The sequence below is a fragment of the Tamandua tetradactyla genome, chromosome X, assembly GCF_023851605.1.
Source record: "Tamandua tetradactyla isolate mTamTet1 chromosome X, mTamTet1.pri, whole genome shotgun sequence".
Classification (NCBI taxonomy): Eukaryota; Metazoa; Chordata; class Mammalia; order Pilosa; family Myrmecophagidae; genus Tamandua; species Tamandua tetradactyla.
Window position 1 is genome coordinate 46,291,433 of NC_135353.1, and position 18,852 is coordinate 46,310,284.

General features: G+C 37.8%; 1 protein-coding gene across 2 annotated transcripts in view; it reads left to right on the plus strand.

Moving 5' to 3' along the window:
• The window catches only part of LAMP2 (lysosomal associated membrane protein 2), a 47,496-nt gene extending 29,474 nt beyond the window's left edge, over positions 1–18,022 (plus strand). The window contains exon 9 of one of the 2 annotated variants that reach the window (XM_077144791.1): positions 17,506–18,022. In XM_077144791.1, coding sequence (XP_077000906.1) covers positions 17,506–17,645 — 140 coding nt within the window. In that variant the 3' untranslated portion in view covers positions 17,646–18,022. Of the gene's footprint in view, positions 1–1,681; positions 4,098–17,505 lie in introns of those variants that run through there. The other variant, XM_077144790.1, reaches the window with a different exon arrangement.
• The last annotated feature ends 830 nt before the right edge of the window (positions 18,023–18,852 follow it).

Below are 18,852 nucleotides of genomic sequence, written 5' to 3' on the forward strand. Positions count from 1 at the left end.
ATTGACTTGTCATTTTAAACCAGTTACTTAAAATTGGGGGTTTGTAGATCATAGCTCTTTGAGCAGAGCTACTCCAGTCATCCTCATACTTTCTAACAATTAATTATGGCTTAGAAGGGAATGTGGAAACTGTGTTTAAAAAGGAACGTGCTGTGAGCCATTTGACTGCTTTTGCAATAGTGCTGAATACCTAGTCTGACTCGGTTAGGTTAAAATAAATAGGACTCTTCACCCCATCATTCTTGTTAATCACATTTAAAAATACTTTCAAGAATTTATTTTCCCTTTTGTCAGTTTTGCTTATGTACTTTAATTATTTTGATCCTTTAATGGCTTTATTTTTGGAGTCGTTATCTAGCTCCCCTGTGTGTTATTAACCTAATTTTAGGTCTAGATTTGTGTTTAGAGTTTAAAATCATTTGCATGTTAATCTCAGTTCAAGCCTGTTTACCAGTCAGCTATCATAGAGATGAATGTTCTTGCTCTAATTTGAAACTTTGGTTTTCCTGTACATAGAATAAAAAATAACACCCAAAGGGGTATGTAAAATTTAATGCTAATAATGAATGCACAATATATGTGTGGAACTAGGTTCTTGGCTGCAGGTACCTACAAATACACCACACAGGTAATGCTTGACTTTATGGAAAAAGGAAATGAAATTGTAGTAAGGTAAAACAATGTTAATTAGATTTTATTGGATCAGAGTACTGTCTAGAAATAGGAGAAATAACCCCTGCGGGCTGCCAGCCTTGACCCGATTGATTAAAAATGTGGTAAATGCATGCAAATTAGTAAAAGGTCCCAGTTTCTTGAGTTTTGCAGCTCAGATCATACACTCTGAGACAGGAATCTGCAAACTTTTTCCATAAAGGTTCAGACAGTAAATGATTTAGGCAATCTGGTCTCTGTTACTCAACTCTGCCATTGTAGCATGAAAACAGCCATAGACAACACATAGACAAGTGAGTGTGACTGTATTCCAGTAAAACTTTTTTTGTGAGTGCTGAAATATGAATTTCATATAATTCACGTGCCATGAAGTAGTCTTTTGATTTTTTTCAGCCACTTAAAAATACAAAAAACATGTTTAGCTCTTGGGCCAGACTTGGTCTGTGCACCATAGTTTGCTGACTCCTGCTATAAAGGAAATTCAGGGCCAACCTGACTGTTCTAATTTCCTCCTGCCTTCTTGATTTGTTCCCAGTCATTCAAAAGACATTCACCCTACCATAGAGGGGTTAATATGGCTACACAGATATGGGCTAGATTAGCTTCCTTCATGTCTGATAAAGTTAACATTCCTATTTGGAAAAGGATTTGTAAGATAAACATGCATACATAAACACATATATGTAGGTATACTATATAATATAAACAGTGTTGGAAGTATAGATATATGAATGATGTTATTCTTATATATGCTTATCTGTGCATACACAAACATGTATATAAACACACACACATACATGAATGAAAAGACAAACAAGTTTTGGGATTTTAAATCTAGAACAAGCCATAATTTTCTATAGCTTTATCATAAAAAAATACTTGTTTTAATTACTTTAGTTGATTTTGTAAGAGAATTTCTGATTTTTGAATCAATAACTTATACTTTAGGATTTTTTTTTTTTTTTTTGCTTATACTCATTATTTGTCACACACTTTTTCTCATCTACAGCCCAGGAGTGTTCGCTGGATGATGACACCATTCTAATACCAATTATAGTTGGTGCTGGTCTTTCAGGCTTGATTATCGTTATAGTGATTGCTTACCTAATTGGCAGAAGAAAAAGTTATGCTGGATATCAGACTCTGTAACACTAATCCATATATGATGTCTGTTATAAAATAATAAAGCAAGTACAAGTTCCAACATGAACTACTATTTAATTAAGATATATTTAGTTGTAGTTCTGATCCCGGAATGGGTTGTCTGTGGATTTCATTTAAACAGATTAAAAAAAAACTATAAAGTACAATTTAGTCATGTGATTTTGGTCTGCCCAACCAAGAATTTAAAACTGTTATTTCATTAGCAAAAGACATGTGCAGAGTCACCTGGATTGTACATTCTATTTGATCATCTTAAATTATCATTTCAGTGTTTTCTGACTAGAAATATATAATTTAGGAAAAAAATTTTAAAGAGAGATTTTTTTTCTTACATGTAGTTAAATTGGGACAACACATTCTGTACTGAACTTGTACTTTCTTCCTTTGCATTTCTTGTGATTTTGTTTGCAGGTTAACTTAGTTTATTTGGCATTGCCACATATTTGACTTAAGAGAGATGCCAGTAGATTTGAACAGGGCCTAGTATCATTATGTGCTTAGTGATTAATGCTTTTCTAATGCTTTTTGAATGCATTTGTATTTAATGTGACTGTAATGACAAAAGATACAGAAGCTTTTTAAATTTTAGAATAGTTGTTAATTTTATTATTTAATCCTTTTTTTAAAAAATCATGGGTATTTCAGTCTTTTAAAATACAAATCTCAAGACTATTCCAGCTGGACATTTCAGCCCAATTTCTAGGTACTTCAGAGATAATTGCTAGGCAATTTTGTACCCATAAATTGGCCTCTACATGCAGTACTAAAATTAATGCAGATTTATCCTCTTTAGCCTCCCATTATTCTTGTTGGTGGTAGCATGGTTTTTCTTTTCTCTTTTTTCTTAAAGAAGAAATGCCAATATATCCTAGGGCCTACATAAAGAAGGATACTTTATCCTTATGAGGTAATTTGCACCTAACCCAAAAGTTTTGGTTTTCTCTTAGTATTAGTGTACATTAAAAAGTTGGTCTTTATTTCCAGCTTGTATTAATTTCTGCAGAATTTACTAATTTGGCTTTCACGTTTAAATGGTTCTGTGCTAATCAAAACTTACATTGTTATTGTTCATTATGGTAGAATCATTACTCATATCTTTCGTGTTCAGTTTTGTACTCTGGAGAGATGTACCAATTGTCCATTTACTGTGCACCACCTGATGTTTATATGAAACAGCAAAACATTTTAGCTTAATAATTAACATATCCATCAAGTATTGCTTGTTGCTTCTAGGAGATTTTTAAAAATTTATATTGGAATGGCTAAGCGAATAGTAAAAAAACTGTTAATATGCAGTCATTTATGGAAGGTTCTTGTGTGTGCATGGTTGTTTTTTGTTTTGCAAGGGAAGGGTTATGTGCCTCCCTCCCACTCACTAGAAAATGAGGAGTTACTTGAGTTCTAAGATATTGATAAGGAATGAATTTGGTAGTTCAGCTGTAAATGCATACTTATCTGTAACTGTCTTTCATGTTATGTTGGAGTGATAAATATTTTCTTCCACCTAAATTTGTTTTCTGTTTAGAATAGCCTAAAAACCTTACTGGCATGGAATCAGATTCCCAGCTAGCTCCCCTTTTAGGGCTACATTGAGCTGCATTGCCAGGTTAAAATGTTTTTTAAAAACTAAGTATATATCTGATTTTCGTAAATTATTTTTTATTTAAATAGTGCTTTGGTATAAAATTGTTACCCTTATAAGAATGATAATGCTTATAAGAAAGAACATGCACCTTAGATATTTCTCATGAGTCAAAACAAAGCAGTTTTGTAGCCTTTTTTAAAAAGTAAGAATTGGAAGCACAAGAGAGTAGCACTGGCTTAAGGCTCTTTATGTTACTAAAACTTTTCTATATTTAGATTATATACCTGATTCATATCAAAATACCTCTAATAACCACTGTTTTATAGAAAATCTGACTTCAATGAATATTTTTGTATTTTACTTGGACCAGCTTATATACTGCTATTTACACTATTATTTCCTATAACCACATGTTCTTTGTCCTTTTGAGGTTTTATTTGTTCTACTAGATTTATACCTTGACAGTAGCACTCTATTTGGTTTTGGATGTTTTTTATGTGTTAGCATTTGTATAAAGAAACTGGTCCATGTAAGTACTTTCCATGTTTTTTTTTTTTTCTAAAATGTTTAAACCACTAGTTGCTGTATGGTATTTCTCTTTAGATATTTGCCTGTTCATATGCTTAACATATTGGTTCAAAAACAACAATAAAGATTCTTTTACTTCTTAAGGAAATTTGCTCACATTTTTTTTTTACCATTGGTTAAAGTTATGATTTTGTGTGATACATAATAGCAGTTTCTTTCAATAGGAAAATTTTAGAAGCTTTTCTAAGTAGAACTGGACTATTTCTAAGAAATTCCGTGTATTACCATCTGGAAGAGTGGTCCCATTCATACGTTTTGTCTAATTCTGGGCTAGCTACAGAATAAGAATCGCCTGGGAAGCTTGTTATAAAAATAGACTCCAGCCTCCATTCCCAGAGATTTAACATAGGTCTGGGTTGGGGCCTGTATTGTGTGCATATGTGTGTTTGTGTGTGTAAGCTGTCCAGTTGAATCTGATGGATAATCAGTTAGGGAACCAGTGGTCTAGAATATTTATTCCACAATAAAAACTTCAGACTATCTCTTTGTGTGTGTGTGTGTGTGTGAAAAATAATATATACATGCGAAAAAGAATAAATTTCAAAGTACCTTGTAACAATTAGTTGTAGAACAGATTTCAGAGTTTGGTATGGGTTACAGTTCCACAATTTTAGGTTTTTACTTCTAGGTGCTCTAAGATACCTGAGACTAAAATAAATATCAGTATAATGATTCAGCAGTCATACTCATTTGTTAACCCTTACTTTGTATAACTCCACCATCACCTTTGATCTTTCTCCCACTCTTCAGGGGTATCTGGGCTATGCCCAGTCTGTATTTTTCATGTTGGAACAGGCTGTCGATAATATGGGGTAGGGGGATGGAACTAGTTGATGTCCTAGAGAGGCTAACCTCTCTGCATTTCAGGACTTATCTGGTCCAGAGATAAGGTTGTAGGTTTCTGGAAAGTTACCCTAGTGCATAAAACCTTTGTAGAATCTTAAATAACACCCTAGGTGTTCTTTAGGATTGGCAGGAGTGGTTTTGCTTGGGGCTTGGCAAGTTATGATAGGTAGCAATGTCTACCTGAACCTTGCTTCCAGAGTAGCCTCTCGACTACTTGAACTCTCTCACAGTCACTGATAGCTTATTTGTTACATTTCTTTTCCCCCTTTTGGTCAGGATGGCACTGTTGATCCCATGGTGCCAGGGCCAGATTCATTCTTGGAAGTCATCTCTCACGCTGTCAGGGAGACTTTCATCCCTGGATGTCATGTCCCACATAAGGGAGAGGGCAGTGGTTTCACTTGCATGGTTGGACTTAGAGAGAGGCCACATTTGAGCAACAAAAGAGGTCCTCCTGAGGTGACTCTTAGGCATACCTATAGGTATACTTATTATATATGTATACCTACATACATAAGCTTCACAAGAGCAAGTGTCAACATCAAAGGCTTGGTTTATTGATTTGGATGTCCCTATGTTTGACACAGTGTCTGGGGCTTCCTTGTGGTAAAGTTTAATAGTCCCATATTTTTTTATCCCATCCCTGAAAGGAGTATGCCAATACTTTTTGATTATCTGCCTAATATACTCTGGGATGTATCCAGGCATTAAAGCTATACAGGATTAAAGGCCCTCATTCTTTTTATGGGCTCCCTGTGTTTGGATTGTTTAAATGATCTATCCAGACAGGTTGAGTAAGATTATGTGCTGTGGAAAATTTAGGTTCTGGACAAAATAAACCTTTCTTCCTTTGGTCTCAAAGAGTAGATGATCTAAAATACAGACATGGTCTTCATTACCCCTGTATTCTGAATTACTTTAATCCTGACCTGATTGGCTTCGTTCTTACATCTAAATACTAGTTTATACATATATAAAATAGCCCCCTCAACGTCCAGAAATAACAATTTCTGCTCAGGACTAAATGTGGCAACTATAAGAGTTTACAATCTAGGCCCCAATTTTCTTATAAAGTATTTTCTAAATGACATCATACAATATTTGCTCTTTTGTTTCTGGCTTATTTTGCCTCACCAAATGTCCCACAGGTTCATTCGCATCGTTGCATGCCTCACAACTTGGTTACTTTTTTGTAGCAGCAAAATGTTCGATCATATGTATACACCATCATTCACCAATCTACTTCTCAGTGCATCTTTCAGCCACCTCTAACTATTGGGCCTCAAGTATAATGTCCAACGTGAACAGTCCATAAACACTCTTAATTTTAAATAATTTTCTTGTTCCCAAGAGAAAGATAACCAATAAACACATCCTCACCAAACAGTAAATTCAAAACTCCCCCTAACACTTGTCCCTCTGCCCATTAGGTACCCCTGGTATTGCTGCAGTACTGCTAATGTTTTCCTGTTAAACAGCCCATAGCATGTAGTAGCAGTTTTCTCCCTATACCCCCAAATTATGCATTCTTTGTACAGGATTCATGCCTTTGCCATAGTTCATGCAAGAACTTACTTATATTTGCAGTGGTAATCGGTGGGACACATGAGTCTATGAAACCCCTCTTGATCATGTTCACCTCCAATATGGTAATATTACTCATAGAACTACTAGTGAACTGCCTTTATGTCTATCTATTCCCTTACAATAAATTTCCACCTCATTAGCTAACTGTTCACCCATCTCAAGCTTCCGTAAGCTTTCGTCTTACTGCTGCATAATATTCCATCATATATACTTAACTACATTTTGTTAATCCACTTATCTGTCGATGGACACTTGGATTGCTTCCATCTTTTGGTGATTGCGAATAATGCTGCTTTGAAAATCAGTGTGCAAAAGTCTGTTTGTGTCACTTGCTTTCAGCTCTTCTGGGTATATACCGGTAGTGGTATTGCCGGATCTTAGAGCAACTCAATATTTAGTTTTCTGAGGAACCGCCAGACTGTCTTCCATAGTGGCTGCACTATGTAGTGCATAGTGTCCCATGAGTAGTGCATAAGTGTCTCAATTTCTCCACATCCTCTCCAACAGTTGTAGTTTCCTATTTGTTTAATAGCAGCCATTCTTATAGGTGTGAGGTGGTATCTCGTTGTAGTCTTGATCTACATTTTCCTTGTAGCTAATGAGAATGAACATCTCTTCATGTGCTTTTCAGCCATCTGTATTTACTTTTCAGAAAGATGCCTATTCATATCTTTAGCCCATTTTATAATTGGATTGTTTGTTCTTTTGTTGTTGAGTTGCATGAGTTGTATGATTTCTATATCAAACCTTTGTCTGATGTGTCATTTCCAAATATTTTCTCCCATTGAGTTGGCTGCCTCTTCACCTTTTTGACAGTCTTTTTTTTTTTACGTGGGCAGGCACCGGGAATCGAACCCGGGTCCTCTGGCATGGCAGGCAAGCATTCCTGCCTGCTGAGCCACCGTGGCCCACCCCAGTCTTTTTTTAAATTTTTTTTAAAAAGTAACAAACGCAAACATTCTTAACTTATGATTATTCCGTTCTACATATGTAATCAGTAATTCACAATACCATCACATAGTTGCATATTCATCATCATGATCATTTCTTAGAACATTTGCATTAATTCAGAAAAACTAAAAGACAACAGAAAAAAATTCATACATACCATACCCCTTACCCCTCCCTTTCATCGATCACTAGCATTTCAATCTAAATTTATTTTAACATTTGTTCACCCTATTATTTATTTTTATTCCATGTGTTTTACTCATTTGTTGATCAGGTAGATAAAATGAGCATCAGATACAAGGTTTTCACAATCACACAGTCACATTGTGAAAGCTATATCATTATACAGTCATCTTCAAGAAACATGGCCACTGGAACACAGCTCTACATTTTCAGGCATTTCCCTACAGCCTCTCCATTACATCTTGACTAACAAGGTGATATCTTTTTAATGTGTAAGAATAACCTCTAGGATAACCTCTTGACTTTGTTTGGAATCTCTCAGCCATTGACACTTTATTTTGTCTCATTTCACTCTTCCTCCTTTTGGTTGAGAAGCCTTTCTCAATCCCTTGATGCTGAGTCTCAGCTCATTCTAGGATTTCTGTACCATGTTGCCAGGAAGGTCCACACCCCTGGGAGTCATGTCCCATGTAGACAGGGAAAGGGCAGTGAGTTTGTTTATTGTGTTGGCTGGAGAGAGAGGCCACATCTGAGCAACAAAAGAGGTTCTCTTGGGGGTGACTCTTAGGCCTAATTTTAAGTAGGCTTGATCTATCCTTTGTGGGGTTAAGTTTCATATGAACAAACCTCAAGATTGAGGGCTCGGCCTATTGCTTTGGTTGTCCCCACTGCTTGTGAGAATATCAAGAATTCAACTTGGGGAAGTTGAATTTTCCCCCTTTCTCACCATTCCCCCAAGGGGACTTTGCAAATACTTTTTTATTCACTGTTCAAATCACTCTGGGATTTATCGGGGCATCACTCTAGACAAACTATCAAAATCTCATATTCTACTCAAGGTTCCATGTACTTATGGTGTTCAATTGACAAAGTCTTTTGAGGCAGAAAATCATTTGATTTTGAGGAGTTCCCATTTATCTATGTTTTCTTTTGTTGCTTATGTTTTGGGTGTAAAGTTTAGGAAACTACCTCCTATTACTAGATCTTGAAGATGTCTCCCTACATTTTCTTCTAGTAGCTTTATTGTACTGGTTCTTACATTTAGGGTTTGATCCCTTTGAGTTAATTTTTGTATAGGGTGTAAGGTAAGGGTCCCTTTTCATTCTCTTGGCTATTGATATCTTGTTCTCCCATGCCCATTTGAAAAGACCATTTTGTTCCAGTTCGGTGGATTTGGGGGCCTTGTCAAAGATCAGTTAATCATAGATTTGGTGGTCTATTTTTGTACTCTCACTTTGATTCCATCAGTCAATACTTCTATCTTTGTGCCAGCACCATGTGGTTTTGACCACTGTGGCTTTATAATAAGTTTTAAAATCAGGGAGTGCTCATCTCCCCACTTCTTTCTTCTTTTTTCGGATGCTTTTAGCTATTCAGTCTCTTTCCCTTACAGACAAATTTGGTAACTAGCTTTTCCAAGTCTTCAAAGTAGGTTGTTGGAATTTTGATTGGTACTGCATTGAATCTGGATCAATTTGGGTAGAATTGACAACTACATTTAACCTTCCTATCCATAAGCAGGGAATGTCTTTCCGACTATTTAAATCTTTGATTTTTTTTAACAATGTCATGTAGTTCTCTGTGTACAACTTTTGATTTTATTGATTCTTTCTATTGTTCTTTTGTTCTTAATTTAACTCTGCTTTAATCTTTGTTATTTCTCTTCTGTTTGCTTTGAAATTAGTTTGCTTGTTCTTTCTCAAGTTCCTCCAGGTGAGCAGTTAAGTTCTTGATTTTTGCTTTTTCTTTTTTAACATAGGCATTTAGGGCAATAAATATTCCTCTCAGCAGCCCTTGCCGCATCCTTTAAGTTCTGGTATGTTGTATTCTCATTCTCATTGGTCTTCAGATGGCTACGAATTTCTCTAGCGATTTCTTCTTTGACCCACTGGTTGTTTAAGAGTGTTATCATTTAATCTCCATATATTTTTGAAAGTTCTTATCCTTTGGTGCTTAATAGATTTCCAGCTTCATTCCATGGTGATCAGAGAAAGAACTTTAAATAATTTCAAGGTTTCTAAATTTTTGAAGACCTGTTTTGTGTCCCAGCATATGATCTATCCTGGAGAATGTTCCATGAACACTAGAGAAGAATGTCTATCCTGGTGTTTTGGGGTGTAACTACCTATACGTGTCTGTTAGGTCTAATTCATTTATCAAATTGTTTAAGTTCTTTATTTCCTTGTTGGTCTTCTGTCTGGGTGTTCTATCTATAGAGTAGAGTGCTGCATTGAAGTCTCTTACTATTATTGTTGAAATGTCTATTGCTCCCTTCAGTTTTGCCAATGTTTGTCTCATATACTTTGGAGCTCCTTGATTGAAAGCATAAACATTTGTGATTGTTATTTCTTCTTGTTAATTGTCCCTTTTATTAATATATAGTGTCCTTCTTTGTCTCTTTGATGTCTTTACCTTTAAAGTCTATTTTGTCTGATATTAGTATAGCTACTCCTGCTTTCGTTTTGTTATAGCTTGTGTGGAACATCTTTTTCCATCCTTTCGCTTTCACTCTATTTGTATCCTTGTGTCTAAGATGAGTCTCTTGTAAGCAGCATATAGCTGGATTGTATTTCTTAATCCATTCTGCCAATCTGTATCTTATAATTGATAAGTTTAGTCCTTTAGCATTCAGCGTTATTACTGTAAAATCAGTTCTTGAATCCACCGTTGTATCCTTTGGATTTTATTTTTGAGATCTATATATTTTTCCCCTCTTTCTCTTTTTATCCAGTAAGTTACCCTTACTGGTATTCTTCAATTCTGTGCCCTCCTACAGACCTCCCTCTCCTGTCTTATTTTTTCACCTGATAGAACTTCCTTTAGTATTTCTTGTAGGGCTGGTCTCTTATTGACAGATTCTTTCAGGATGTATTTGTCTGAAAATCTTAATCTCTCTCTCAGTTTGGAAGGACAGTTTGGCTGTGTACAGAATTCTTGGCTGGAAGCCTTTCTCTTTCAGGATCTTAAATATATCATAGCACTGACTTCTAGCCAAAATTAGTACCACTTGAGTAGTTCAAACCCAGTCTTTTGTGGTTTCCCTTGTATGTAGTTGATTGTTTTTCTCTTGCTGCTTTCAGAAATTTCTGCTTCTTTTCAACATTTGACAGACTGATTAGTATATGTCTTGGGAAAGGCGTATTGTAGTTCATTGGGCTTCTTTGATTTTTATACTTATATCTTTTATAAGGGTTGGGAAGTTTCCCCACATTATGTCTTCAACTAATCTTCCTAGCCCTTTATTCTTTTCTTACCTTCTGGGACACTGATGGTTCTTGTATTTGTGCCCTTGTTTTGCCCATCATTTCCCTGAGATCCAATTCAAACTTTTCCATCTTTTTTTTTTTATTTTGCTCTTTTGTGCATTTAAAATCAGTTTTCCTGTCTTCTAGTTCACTTATTTCTTCTGTCTCTTCCAGTTTGTTGTTGTGCTTCTCTAGTTTATTTTTTGTTTGGTCTACAGCATCTTTAGTCTCTGTGATATCTGCTATTTTTCTATGTATTCTTTCAAATTCCTCTTTATGCTTTCCTAGCATCTTTGTGATCTCCTTTATGTCATTAGCCACCCCATTGATTTTATTTAGTAGAGTTATATGAACATCTTTGATTAGTTGTTCCAACGTCTGTGTCTCTGGTGTTTTAATTTGGCCATTAGCCTGGGTTGTATCTGTCTGCATCTTCGTATGGTTAGTGATCTTTGTTACCTTCAGGGCATGTAAATATCTTGATAGAGTTACTTTGGAAGTTGATTTCCTTCAGCAGTCTAAAGCTTCATATTTGCAGGATGTATGTGGAGTAGGATGCAGGGCATGGGGTGTGGCACAACACTGTGGGGACAGGTTGCAGCACAGGTCAGGGGCACTATGCTGGTGTCTGTGAGCATGGTATCGGGGCACAGGGTTGTGGAGGTACAGTGCAGTGGCTGTGGGGATGGGTATAGCTCAGGCAGGCTTTAGAGCGCAGGAGCAGGGTGTGGCATAGGGTACACAGGGTGTGGCGGGAGGGAGATGCATGGGGGCTGGTGTGCAGGAAGGATGTGGGTAGGTATACGGAGTGTGGGGTTCGTGGATATCAGGGTGTTGGGGTACGGGACACAGGTTGGGGCACATGGAGGGAAGGGTCCTGGTGTGTCCTTGGACAGGGGTTGGTGTCCACCGGGGCCAAGATGCATATGTGTGAGTGTGTAGGGGTGGGGCACAGGTCATGGGGGTTGCGGGATGTTTGCCAGTGGCCAGTGATGTTGGGTGGGTGAGGCCCTGGTGCAGCTGCGCATGTGTGGGAATTTGGGGCAGGTGTGCATGCGTGTGCCTGGTGGGGGCTCTGTGGCACAGATGTGCACATGAACACCTGCCAGGTATAAGAGCAGGGTGCTTGTGCTGGCGGGTAGGCAAGGGTTGAAACATGTGGAGCAGTGAAGGTGGGATACAGAGGTCAAGATGTTGGTGCAGGGCGGGCCATGGTGGCTCAGCAGGCAAGGATGCTTGCCTGCCATGCCAGAGGACCTGAGTTTGATTCCTGGTGCCTGCCCATGTTAAAAAAAAAAGATGTTGGTGGATGATTGCGTGGGCACCCAGCGAAGAGGATGTGGCTGTGTGTGGGCTAGGGTCTGGGAGCAGTAACCTGGTATGCACATGCACAGAGCTCAGGGGCAGCAGGTGGAGTTGTGCCTCCATGGGCTGGGGCGGGTGTGGCCTGGATGCATGGGTTAGTGCTTGCCCAAAGGTGCGGCTGTGGTGGTGGTACACAACTCTTCTGTGGCCCGACACTTATATAGGTGCATAGAGCTCAGGGTGGGTAGGGTGGGGTTGTGTGGCTGTATGGGCTGGGAGGTGAGTATAGCCTGGGTATGTAGGTGAGTACCTGCAGCCTGGACAGGCAAGTGACTGCCTACAGGAGTCAGGGAAGTGGAGGTGGGGGTCTAGATGGACACAAGTACTCTGGTCTCTGGAGGGGTGGGGTGAGACTGTGGGCCTGTGAGGGAGACATGAGTCAGCCTGGGGCAGGTGTGCGCATGTGTGCAGGGTGGGGGTGTGGGCTGGGGAAGGGGTCAGGGTGGGGGTACTTGAAAAAAGGGGGCCAGGGGGCAGAGTTCATTTGCATGGGGTGGGGGGTCACGGGTGGGGAGTGGCATATGTGATGGTAACATGTTCAAAATACATAGCTTGGCTCACTTCCTAGTCCTGGTCTCCCTGTCTGTGCACTCCTGAGTACTCCGAGCTTCCATTCGGAAGGGAGTGTGTTAGGTTGTTTGCACTAGCTGGATGGTCTCTGGTTCTCTGCATCTCAATTCTTCTGCTTTTGCAACCAAGCCCTCCCTATGTGGTGTAGAAGAACCTCCCAGGTCACACCCTAGAATCACCATCCCCAGTTGCCTTCTAGTCACTTTTCTAGCCATTCTTTGGAGCAGGGGTGAACTCAACTTATCCTATTCTGCCATCTTACCAGACCATCCAGACTGTCTCTTTGTGTACTTATCTCAACTTGTAACTTGATGCTGATATTTAATCTCTATCAATAGCTGCTTTACATAGCAGCCATACAAATCAAGCTATAGATTGGAGCCCAAGTTGGATTTTGTGCAATCTGTCTCTTCTTAGATCATTCTAAAATACCTGAATCTTATAATTTCCAGATAGCTTCCCAGTTACCTAAGTATATGACACACAATAACTTAGTATAACCAGAACTTTCCTCTGGATTGACCCACTTAAGCCATTGTGATTGCCAACTAGTTGCCACGACTCCCAACTCTGCTGCTAGTTACTGTGTGATTTTGGTCAAGTTGCTTAACTTTGGGGTCTTGGTTTCATCATTAGGGAACTGGGGACTTTAAAATCTTGTTTTAATCTTTCCATTATCTTTTCTTTTCAGTGAAGACGAAAGTATACTTTTGAGCATATTTTTGGAAAGAATCTGATGAGTAGATACTTGTTAGGTTTCAAGAATGTACTTTACACACAGTGTACAGCACCATCTTAAGTCTCCTACATTTTTTTTCAGGAGGAATTCTTACAAGACTTGGCTATTTTTAAGATTATAGCATTTCATCTCTATCTAGATAGATAAGATTCAATTGTCTTGGGCTTGTCTCTCTCCCACTGATCTCTTTTCTTTCCCCCTGGTTGGTAGCCAACTTTATGCATGTGATCCTTAACACTGACTCCTCCAAAGAGAAATTTTCATCCAATACACGTTCTTGGTCACCTTATGGTCCTTGTTGCAGAGCCATGGTTGCTGCCTTGCAATGGCTGCCGCAGTGGAAGGGCTACGATTCTTTAAGAGGAGTCTTTGTTTATATTTTGTTGTTGTGTGTCTCAGCTTTCCAACTCTCTCAGTGCAAATGGAATTAGAAAACTTCCTAAACTAACAGAAATTTAAAGATTAACAGTATATATTTTTATATGCTGTATGGCAGGGTCACATTTCATTCTTTTTCCATGTGAGTATCCCGTTATTAAAGCACTGTTTGTTGAATTTTCTCTTTGATTTTTGCTTTCTTTTGTTTGCGTGTTTATTTTTGGGAAATGTATCGGCCAGGAATTGAACCCGGCCTGCACGGCAGATGAGCATTCTACCATTGAACTACCCTTGTATCCCCAGATTAACAGTATTTTAAATTTATTATCATTATTATATTTTTTACATGGGCAGGCACCACAAAATGAAGTCGGGTCTCCTACATGGCAGGTGAGAACTCTGCCACTGAGCCACCGTTGCCCACCCAACAGTATTTTTTAATGTACATGAAACTTTTCATTGGAATATCAGTGGTTGTGAAACTTTTTATTTTCAAAAATCTTTACTGCTTCTGTGATTAGTAAACTCTGCTACAAATACCCTTTTTCTTCAGAAATATTTTTCTTACTTTCTTAAGTGTACGTTAGGCAAATAGATCAGGTCAAAATGACTTATAGAATGAGCTTTTCTTTTATCCAGAATGTGGTCCTATTAAAATTACTGTTTTAGGGCCAGCACGGTGGCTCAGCAGGAGTTCTCACCTGCCATGCCAGAGACCAGGTTTGTTTCCTGGTGCCTGCTCATGTAAAAAAAAAAAATTACTGTTTTACCAAAATTTCATTCCATTACCTAAAGAATTTTTAAAGGTTGAATTCATAAAAATCAATAATTATTGTAAATTAATATTTCACATAATATTTGAAAACATTTTAAGTAAGTAACGGCATCTAGAAAGGTCTTTGTATAAGTGAACTTGCCTTTTTGCTCTGGGAATATTTGCCTTACATGAAAGCCTTATTGGCGATATCTATGAAAGTCATTTCAATACTAGGTCAAATACCCAATTTGAGAAAGAGAATAGTAGAGTAAGAAATTAATCTACTAATGAATTTTTTAAAAACCAAGTTATATTAAATCCAAGATATAATACTTTATGGTATATGAGCAATACAGGTTACCTAATAGTTTATATGCTGAGTGGTAATTTGGGAAATTGAAGGGGAGGAGCTAACTGGTTACTCTTAACACCATACATTTAAAAGTCATATCTGGCAGTCTTAGCTATCTGGATTTTTAGCAGATCTAAGAAGCAAGTAAAAGATCATTGAGTTGGCAGCCAGAGTTGATGTCATAAGTTCCAGGATTGAGTCTTGTTCCGAGTTGTTGCTCCTGAGGCTAGCGAAAACCTAGCACATTTCTTGAATGCAAACACAGTCAGAATTGCCTTGTAGCCTATTCATTCTTATTTTAGATACATTCTAATAAGCTTAATTGTCTGATTTATCAGTCCTTGGTAGATTGCAAGTAGCTACTAGGAGGGGGAACCAGGGCAATAGGAGGTAAGGAAATGGAAAATAGTAAGAAGTGGCAGTTCTATATCCTAGCTTTTTACATCCTTCTCTGCAAGCGTATCTGCATTTGTACCATTTCTTCCTCCTTTCCAGACTCAGAGGAGGAGGTTTTCTCCCCCTTGGTCAATGCTTCCTAGAATCCCATTCTTCCTACCTCCTCGAACACAATATTACTTCATCTTCAACCTGTTACTTGCTAGTAGATTCTTTCCATTATCCTATAAAGAAAGATGCTTAGATTTCTTCCACCCTGAAGCTATCTTTTCTTGTTCCTGTGTCCCCCTTCTAACTACCTCCCTACTGTCTTTTCTTAATCATTCTAAACCTTTTTTTTTAAAATATTTTTATTGCGATATCTTCACATACATACAGTCCATCCGATATATACAAAGTATACAATCACATAGTTGTGTATTCATCACCCATTCTAAACCTCTTGAAATGAGTATTATGTGTTCCCCATTTCTAGTTCTTGATCTCTTAGCCGGTTACTTCCTTTTCACTCTTAAACCTGCAGCAATTTGACTCATACCCTCTCACCTTCCATATTGGTAGATCCAATGGTCATTTCTCAGGCTTCTCTAATATCTTACAAAATTCTCCCCACTCATTTAAACTGGGTAGCACTGAAATTGGCTTCAGTTGTACCATTTTCTACCTGCCTTTTCTACATCATTTTCCTACTCTTTCTCTTTTGTCTATTCCTCAAATATTGGTGTTCCCAAGAATTTTGTCCTTGATCCTCTTTTTATGTGTTCTCACTGAGAAATAAGGTTTCAATTACCACTTATGTTCATCAACCACTTGGTTGTGGCACAGGCATCTTAAACTCAGCATATCCAAAATTGAATATCTCCCTCTTGCACATATCCTCTCCATACCACCCCCATCCTACCCAAAATAACTACAAACAACCAAACCGAAATACATAATAGACCTTCTCTTGTATTCCTTATGATCAATAGAACCATCATAAACCTAATCACTTCAGTGTAGACTTGGCAATCATTCTATTATCTCCTCCTACCATACCCCCTATATCTTCTTGGTCAATTCTGCCTTCTGATTCACTCTCCAGCCTGTCCCTTCTGCATCTGCACTTCACTAACACAGATCAGGACCATATAACTGGCCACCTGAACTCTAGCAATAGAGGTACCTCCTAACCTTCTGCCTCTAGTCTTCAATCTGCCGTTACTTTTGCAACACAAGCTGCTTAAAATCCTACTGTACTTTTCTTTTGCCATCAGGATTATGCCAAACTACTTAGACCACACAATGCCTTCATGATCAGGTCCTAGTACACTTTTCCTGTTTGCTCCTGTCCAGCCAAAAGTATTGCTTGATTCATTGTTCCAGCTATGACAACCAGAGAGCCATATCTTCCTATTCTCCATAATTTTTTCTTTGCTGTTTCCAATACCTGGAGTGCCCTTCCCCTACTCTCCACATGGTTCATTGCTACTTATCCTAACACCATTTTCAAAGTGTGTCTTATGTAACAAGGCTGAGTGTGCCTCTGAAACACTTTCTGTGTTGCCCCTAGCACAGCCCAGTGTGAAATTCTAACTAATGATTTTCTTGTCTGGCTCTCACACTAGACTGAGCATCTTGAGGGGCAAGCAGTTATGCCATAAGGTCCAGTTTATATCTGTTTGCCTCACCACTAAACAAACGCAGATTACTCTGCATTCAGGTCTCATGTCTGCTTCAGGTAGTTGTTTATTTGATTAGTTAATACTTACTTCACGATCTGCAGTATTCCAGGCCTGTGCTTCTTCAACATCATAACTTTGCCTCTGAAACCTCTCAGCCTAATCATCAAAGAAAGACTAATTATATTTATCCAAAATCTTCTGTTTAAGAAATCTTGAAGTATGGGATCATTTTACATTTTCCACCTAAACTGACTTGTGATTTTTGGGGACCTTAAAAGTGTATAATTTGGTTATTTGGAAAGTTACTTTTGTGGAGTTTCTCATTTGTGATGATGAATGCCATTAACTTGTTACCTTATAAGAAACAACTATGTGTTGGAAGTGCTGTAATTTTAACTTAAAATAATTTACAGAATTGAAATGTTACTGTGTCCATTCTCAATTGTCTTTTCTCCACGTCTAGCTCAAGACTGCAGTGCAGATGATGACAACTTCCTTGTGCCAATAGCAGTGGGAGCAGCCTTGGCAGGAGTACTTATTCTAGTGTTACTGGCTTATTTTATTGGTCTCAAGCACCATCATGCTGGATATGAGCAATTTTAGAACTTGCAATCTAATTGATTATATAAAAGAACATACACATACAGTTTCCTTGCTGTTCAGTTTTTAAAGAAATACTTTGCACCTTAAAATTGATATGTTGAAATTTTTATTCATAAATAAGTCCCAGCATTTGGGGATAATTCTTTATTAACAACAACTGCTGTCATTAATCAGCTTAAAATAAAAAGTGTTGTATTCACTGGTGCTGGAGATAAAGTTGTTATAATGAACATCAGTGTACAATGTTTTAAGTTCTAAAGAAGCCTTGGCCAAATTTTGATCCTCACCTAAGATGTCTTAAAGTTATTAGCATGGGCTTTATAAGAATAAAATATGTATTATATTTAATGGAATTAATAAATATTGTTTCACTGCCAGCATTGTTTCAATGTATAAGAACTACTCTGATTAAAATGCATCACTATGCTTTTGCATATAGCTCATCAAATAAATATTGATGTGGCTTAAATGCCCATCAGATATGCTCAAACTTAGTTTTCAGTGGAATGAATTGAGAATATCCTCAGGACCATCAATACTTTTTAGACTATGGGGCTTTTGCTGATTTCTTTGAGTTCAAGTTAAGGATGAAGCCAGTTTCAGGTTTGTGGTTTTTCCCCTAGGTAAATAACAGATCCAAGAGGCCACAACAGACCTTAAACTAGCTTCAGAATTAGAGTTTTTTGTTTGTTTCTTTTTCAGCAATATAGGCTGAAAAGATTCAAGCATATTTAACCACTTGCCCTTTCTTTCTTGTCTTTTTGCTCTTGCTTAGATGCCTGATTAACATTGAAAGATAGAAATATTCTGTGAACTACTTAGAACAGATTGTGTTGTGTTTCTCTACCTCATCTTGTTGATCTCTAGAGCATTAAGATCTATTTAGTGTTGTCATCAGACTGGTACTTATGAAACGTAAGCTAACGGCAATCTCAGAAGGGAGGCTCTTTCTTCTTCAAGAAGGCCCCTCTGGGGCAGAGCATAGATGGAGGTGTACAGCGAAGCTGATGGCATTAAAATGAGCTAGATAATCAGCCCCCTTGAAGCATATTCCATGTTATAAGTGCAGCACAGATATTCAATGCATAGACAAATAAGGAAGCCTAATCAATAGATTTGAGAAGCCTTTCATGCTGAACTGATTATTTTCTCAATCCATGTCATGTATATATTGGCTTGTACTCAGCTATTGGTTTCTGTTTGAGGG